A 7,714-nucleotide genomic window follows, 5' to 3' on the forward strand; every position below is an offset into this window, starting at 1 on the left:
CCAATCCAATAATTCATGACCTCTCTTCTTAGCCATAACAATGCACTAAGACGTCCTTAGAGCATGAATTTGTGATATGGTTTCATAATCATTAAGATGATCATGAAATATGATACTAAAGTACTCTCCCATCCTTTTAGATTTGAGAAACTTTTATCTTTCTGCCTAATTTGATTCTTCTCATTTGTTTTGTCATACATTGTAACCTTTCCAATGTTACAAAATTATACTTAACCTTATAAGTATAATCATATTTATTAATCTTTAGTAGATCATGACAAATCAATCTTTGTGGTGGACCTTGACCAGCGCACACCCAGTGTACCTAATTCCTTATTCCTTCAATTGACTCACATATACATGTGATCAAAGAATTAGTCTTAATTTTCAAAGATGAAAATTCTCATTCATCATACAATACAACTTGTATGATTCCAAGTTTCTGTCCAATTGAAACTTGGGTGATGAAAACTTTCTTCATTCGGTAAATTCAGACACTACCACAAATGAAAGAATCAAATCCACTTTCCAATATTGCTATTACTGGGAACATATAAGCAACAATTTTCCACATATGCCATTGTAAGGATATTTTTAAAATAAATAAAATTAAAACCCTTTTTTTCTTTTATTTTAAAACTTTGCGGAAAAACTTATCCTTACAATCCACATGAAAACCTTGTTGTTATCTATTCATAAGCAATATATTATAACTCTTAAGCAACAACTCAAAATTCTGATTACTGAACCATGCGATCGAAACCCACCTTCGCAATCAGAATCAACATATACTTACTTTAAGCTTCCCATCTTTTCTCTGATTCTTAAAAACATCAGCATGTGACCCATTCACATTATGTAATAAGAATATCGAAATAGGAACTTAATAGAGTTAGATAGTGGACTTTACCCGAAGTAGAGTCAAACCTCTTGACTTGATCAACCTTATGACCTTTCAGGTGAATAGGGCAGCTTCACAACCAATGCCCCTTCCTTTGGCAACAAAACACATGGACCCTTTGGTAATGGAACATGAGACTATCTCAGACTTAGCCTTTCTCTTTACCATTTGGTCAACCGAGTTGACTATAGCCGATCCCTTTCCATTGGGAAGAGAAATCCTTTTCTAGATATCGAATGCTACCATTGTCAATGTCCATGTAGACTTGGGAAGTTGTTCTTTTAATCAAATTTGCTTTACTGGTGTTCCAAATCATTGCTGATTCCACAACACCAAGCAAATAGATAACATCATTAAGGGTCATGTCATAGTCCGTCTCATAGTAGTCCCAAAGAGACTCACTATGCTACTAAGAAAGTGATTGAACATCCAACTTTCACGAGACTTTGACACCTAACTCTCCCGGCTTGTCAATATGTGACTTTATCTCCAAGATGTGAGCACACATAGACTATGCTTGCCAATAGGGATTGAGTGACTTTAAACTTTTCAAGAACTTGTGGGTGAGGGAGAATAATTGGAGGAGGTGGAGGAAGTGAAGCATGATGTTGAGGGACACCATCTTCAAGAGATTTGGGAAGATCATAGTTGTCTGAACCAAACATCTCTAATGGGAGAAAATCAAGTTAGTTGATTCAAAGTCCTTAATATAACACCCAATATGAACTATTAAGGCTAGGACCCAACACAATATTTTATAATTTGGAAGAGGGATGCCGTAATCCAAGCTATAAAATATTTGAAGGTAGGCGAATGACGATTCACCAATTTCCACCATGAAAAACGAAATAATTTATTAGGTTTTAATTGGATTTGAAATTCCTAGATCTTTTGAGATTCATTGAACTTTTCAATGGCATGTTTCAATCTCGAGTGTGCCCTCTCAAATTTTGTGACTGGGATGCCGAGGATCACAAAACAAGGTGTGAATAACCATACCAATTCACTTGGTACCCTTAATATTATCACCTAATCAATGTGCCAGTTAACCACACACGCTCCATTGATCTATGACAAACATTAAGTCACCCTTCGTGATCCTTACTAGTCCAAGTTAGTGTGCCGGTTAACCACACACGCTCCACCAACGACTTGGTAAGGTAAAAAGTGTGAATTCCATGGGCTAGCACCAAATTCACATTTTTCCTAAAGTAACTAAGATTGGGAATTAAATAAAACATTTAGTTACTTTATAATAATCATTATACTTTTAATGAGAATTTAAAGTCATTGTCCTACCCGTTCGGCTAACGACCCTCCACCAGTCAAGCAAGCCGTGGGTGAGAGTGGACACCCATTAAGTTGCCATTTTATAGGCAACAACCTTATACCCACCTTATAGACCGGCTTCGTGAATGAGGCCTACTAACGGTAAAACGACTTGTTCTTATACATATATATAATAATTAACCATTAATCTTATAATAGTATAAGGGTAAAATTTTAACTTTTAAAACTTCTAAGGGTTGGAATTAAAGTTTATTAAAGTGTGTGAAACTTTACAAATTCCAAAACTTGAGGGCAAGTTTTGTAACTATCCAAAAACTTTTCATTTCATAACGTATGAATTAAAGGTTCATAAAAATGAAGACTCTTCATTTTCATGTAACTTATGTGTTTAAATGTGTGTTAAAGAAAAGTGATCTTTGGATATCCATAACTTGAGGACAAATTATGGACTCCATTAAAACACATAAATGATCAAGAATTAATTCCCAACAATTCAGCAAATAATTCCTATCATCTTCTAAATTCATAAGAACATGAACATGATCATCAAAATTTCAAGAATTATATGAACACATAAAATCATGGAATTTTGATTATAACTTTGAAATTGGTCCACCATCATCATTACCACATCAAAAACAGGTTTTATGAGTCCAAAACAGTTTAAGGTAATGATTCTAGACCAATTCCAGCACGAAAACTCGAAGATATGCTGTCTAGGGGTCCAACTCGTCGAGTGCATGAACCAAACTCGCCGAGTTGGATGAGTTTTACCTTGGACTCGTCGAGTCCCTTCATGGACTCGGCGAGTCAGCTGTGCAGACAGCATAAAATCTTCGATTTTCAGCAATTTGCATCAAGTATTCAAACAAGCAAGCCTAGGCTCTGATACCACTGTTGGGTTTTGAGCAATCTAACACTTCCTAAGTGTGCATGCAACCCTAATAAACCTTGGATCTATGTTTGTCTAAATACATGCAAAATAATAATTTTTCCAAGGTTTATAACCTATCTAACATGGCATGGGGAACATTTCAACATAAAAGAGTTAGAAGAGATTACATACCTTTTAGATGAGTTTGGTTCTTGAGGAGCTTGAGGGCCAAGCACCAATAGCGTGAATGCCTCAAATGGAATCACAAAACACCACAAACTCTTGGAAAACTTTGAGAGAGAATACACACTTGTATTTTCGGCCACACACAAGCACACACACACTAGTTCACTAGTTACACTAGTGGCTATTTCATGCAACATAAGCATGCTTATATAGTGTACATGATTAGGGTGAAACCCTAATAACCCATGACCTTTCCTTTTCCAAGGATCCATGGGTAACAAGCTCCATGGATCATCCATGGACTTCCATATAAGTCTAGCCCATTAACAAATGTGTGTTAGCCCACACTATATAATACCAATAGCCCACAATCTAATTAGTCTTCCTTTTAATCTCTAAATTAATTCATAATTAATTTAAGAATAAGACTAATTAAATAACATGACTTCATATTAATATATTATAACTTATAATATATTAATAAACATATGTGTATAACTCTCATAAAATTATCCATAAATAGTTTGGATGAAATGCAACCCAAATGGACCATGTCGGGTCGGGTCAAGTATATACCAAATAAGTTATGGACTTAGACACCTTATCCAACAAAAACCACCAAGATAAGCCTTCCAAGATCAAGATCTCACAATATGAAGGTTGGGTCGTTCTAGGGTTCCTTCTGTGCTTGGGGAGGCTGATATGGGGGCTAGGGTTGGAGCTATAATGTACTTTATATAGTGCTTGTCCAAAAATTAGGGTTTTTAACCTGTTAGCGTACACTGGGCGTAACTCCCGTACGTCGGGCGTACGCCTATAGGACCCACGATCTTTTGCCCTTTTATGTTGGGCATATACCAGCCTGACGCTGGGCATACTCAGCTAAACACGCGCACTAAACACTCATGCATGGCCTTGCATGCAAAATTTTCTCTATAAGGGCCATTCATGCCAAATCTTCAAAGTGTCATAACTCCTTCATTCTAGATCTGTTTCTGATGAACTTTATATCCAGGGAAAGGTGGCGAGAAGCCCTACGCTTATAACAACACACCCCGGCCCGAAAGCTTCTTGAATAATACCTCTAATTTAATAAAGAACTAAAACGCTCCTGGCCTTGGCCTCCGAAGTCCATAATGAAATATTTTAGAATAGGGCGTTACAGCTGAGGACGTTGACTGGACCAAATAAATCCATATACAACAATTGGAGCACATGACTGATTGAGTTAACCTGTTTTGGCAGGTGTTGTTTTCTATGATGTTTTCCTTGTGCACATGACACACACTTTTCAAAAGTTATAAAATCTCTAACAGGTAAACCACGGACCATCTCATTCTTCGCAAGGTGATTCAGATTTTTAGCGTTAGCTTGACCGAGTCGTCGGTGCCATAACATTGTGTTCTGTTCTGAAACTTTTGAGAAGAGGCAAGTAACTTGTTCGGAAATGTTGCTATTCATATCAATAATGTAAGCATTTCCATCCCTCTTAGATTTGACAAGAATTCATTCTTCCAGGATGACAATGTCTGGCTTGAGAAACATACACTCCTTATCAGTGAAATGTGTATAATAGCCTTTTTCGCATATCTGATACAGACTCAACAAAGTATGCTTTAACTCAGGAGCAAAGTTGACGTTCTCGAAACTTAACACTCCATTTGTAACGGTTCCCCTCTGAGTGATCTTGCCACCTTCTCCACCCGCAAAGGAAACGTATCCCGCATTAAAAGATTGAATGTTGCTTAGTTGGGAGATGTCTCCTGCAATATGCCGGGGGCAGCCGCTGTCGACGTATCTAGGTTTGACGACTTTCCTCCGCAATTGTCCCTGCAAAATAAGCGGGTTTAATTAGATTTGGGAACCTAGGTCATTACTTTCCCAGGTTGGCTTTTCACTTTCTCAGATTTATCGTTATTTACAACCTTTTCAGAGGATGCTGATGATTGATAGGAAGTTATTTTGGGCATCCACTGATAGTTGGGTTTCTTAACAGTCACTGGTGACTTTAAAATAGGTTTCCTATCCGTTCTCATTGAGAACCTAGGTTTTCTACCAGAAGTTGTTGAAGACCCAGAACTACTCCTCGACGAAACCGTTCTTGGCGGAGCCTTGTTTGGTTTTGGCAAACAATTTGTGACTTTGTTATGAAAAACCCTTTTATTCTTTTGAAAAACTGTCCTTTTTTTGCTTCGATCATCCTGCCGATCATCATTCTGAGAACGAGTTCTTGAGGACTTTCTTATTAAAGACCTTCCTCTAGTTTCGTTCTCTCCTCTTGGTGACATATAATGTACAAAGATTCTATTTGGACAATTCCTAGCTATATGACCACTAATACCACAATTAAAACAAATCTCTTTGTTATTATTTAAATTTGTACAGTTTTTCTCAGATTTATTTTCTTTACTGATACCCTTACTTTTCCCACATGAACATGAACAAGAAACAGGTTGTGAGATAAGTGAGGGTGCATCAGATGATGTAACATGTGGAGTTGGTATGTTTTCATTTGAAGCATCATAGACAGTAGGATTATCAAACAACTCATCAAACACTTCAAAAAAAATTAATTCAGCAGAAACACGTGCAGAAGTATCACAAAAACATTGTCATTTTTAACATCAGAAATAGAAAAATCTTTATTGGAAACTAATGCTTCTGGTTCAGACTCAGTTTTGTTATCAGAAACAGATCCTTCAACTTCGTGCTTTGACTGATCTAAGGATTGATATCCAGGGGAAGTAGAAATGTTAGTACTTTCAACATTAATAAATCCTCCCGAAACAAAACCAGATGGCTTGCCATAAACCATAAATGGTTCATTAGCAATCTCCTCCTTGGACAACGGTTGAAACTGATATGTGTGATTAAAGGGAGGTGGCACTTTATCATATCCTAGACCTTTCTGCTGATTATTTTTGAATTATAAGCAATGATCTATCATATTTACAACTAATTTGCTTGACACATCAAATTTTTTTAAAATCAAAATCTGCAGATTCAAATTTGGCTTTTAATGTATCAAGCTCGGTAAGTAACTCAACATTCTGTCTGTTGATATAGTCATTATTTTCACATTTATTACTATAGTCCTCCTGAAGTTTCCTAAAGTCTTTTATCTTTGTCTCTAATTGGTCCTTTAACGGTTTTTGTCCTTTTCTAAGTTGATATCCCTCATATCTATGGTCCTCTACTTCTCTACGTAATGAGTCTATTTCGTCACGAAGAATTTTAACGTAATCAATACAAGCTTGAGAACAAGAGGGCAAACTTACCTCATTTTTCTTCGGTTCGGAAGTAGAAGATACCATCAGTCCAAACTGTAGCTCCATCACCTTTTCTTTAGCTGCAACACTCTCTACGGAAGCTTCATCCTTAACTTGGGCCAGATGAGCATTTTCAGGTCTTCAAATGTTCAAGGCCTGAATCTGATCCTCCCAATCAAAAGACTGAGCAAGCATAGCCATTTCACTATTGACCTGAGCACCTCCCTTGTTGTTTCCCACTGCAATGATCATCCTTTCTTTGTTCAACCTTCTATCCGACTTTGGGCATTCACGAGCAAAATGACCCGACTCATGACAATTAAAGCACCACAACTTCCCCTTGCTGAACCCCACCTCTTTATCAGCGTTCATCCCCCAGTTACTCTTCCCTATCTTCTTAGCAAACTGCTTTGCCCTGAACACTGCCACGGAAATTTGCCATGTAATATCCATTTCTTCTACATCTTCTGGATGAATCTGATCCAGATCAGCAAATGACAATTGTGGTGGAAGATCTCCAGCTACAAGAGCATTGTAGTAGTTAACAACTCCTATGGCGAGAGCATGATTTTCATCAGTTCCTTAGAACTTGTGGAGCAACAGATGATTGGTTCTGAGAAAAAGGCATGGATGATGTAGCAGGAATTGAAGTTGTTGATGAAGTGGAAATGGGTTGAGTCTGAGCTTGTTGAGCAGCAAAAGGTTGACCTGGAGAGGGAAAGGTGAGAGATGAAAGAGCATTGTTAGAGGAAATCCCAAGATTTGCAGTTGAGTACAAATTCACATGATTAATCTCTCGCTGTTTATCATCAATATCACAAGCCTTGATGATCGCCATTGTTTCAGCAAGAGTGAGGCGATTTAGATCCTTGGTCTTCTTAATAACAACTACATTCATGTCCCATGACTTTGGAAGAGCATTTAATAGCTTTTTATTTATTTTAGACTTGGTCAAGAAGAACCCAACTATATTCATCTCAGTGGTGAGAGTTGTGAATCGTTGTAGCTGTGCCTCCAGGGTTTTTCCGGGAATGTAGTTGAACATGATAAACCATTAACGTAGCATATCCTGACAGTTTTCCTTCATGTCCTCATTACCTTCATATACCTCAATCAAGGCTTCCCACAAAGATTTTTCTGAAGTATACTCTCTGAAACCTTGAGCTATATCAGGAGATAAAGCCATGGTCAGAG

At 37.4% G+C, this 7,714-nt stretch overlaps 1 protein-coding gene across 1 annotated transcript; it reads right to left on the reverse strand.

The window, feature by feature from the left end:
• Positions 1-4,757: 4,757 nt before the first annotated feature.
• LOC145099611 (uncharacterized) lies at positions 4,758-6,973 on the reverse strand. Its single transcript, XM_079037157.1, has 3 exons — positions 6,734-6,973; positions 6,530-6,628; positions 4,758-5,081 (listed from the first exon to the last, which is right to left on the reverse strand). The coding sequence occupies exons 1-3, from the start codon at positions 6,971-6,973 to the stop codon at positions 4,758-4,760; spliced, it is 663 nt and encodes a 220-aa protein (XP_078893283.1).
• Between the last annotated feature and the right edge of the window lie 741 nt (positions 6,974-7,714).

Source organism: Lactuca serriola, chromosome 4 (genome assembly GCF_051521515.1).
Source record: "Lactuca serriola cultivar US96UC23 chromosome 4, Lser_US96UC23_V15, whole genome shotgun sequence".
NCBI lineage: Eukaryota > Viridiplantae > Streptophyta > Magnoliopsida > Asterales > Asteraceae > Lactuca > Lactuca serriola.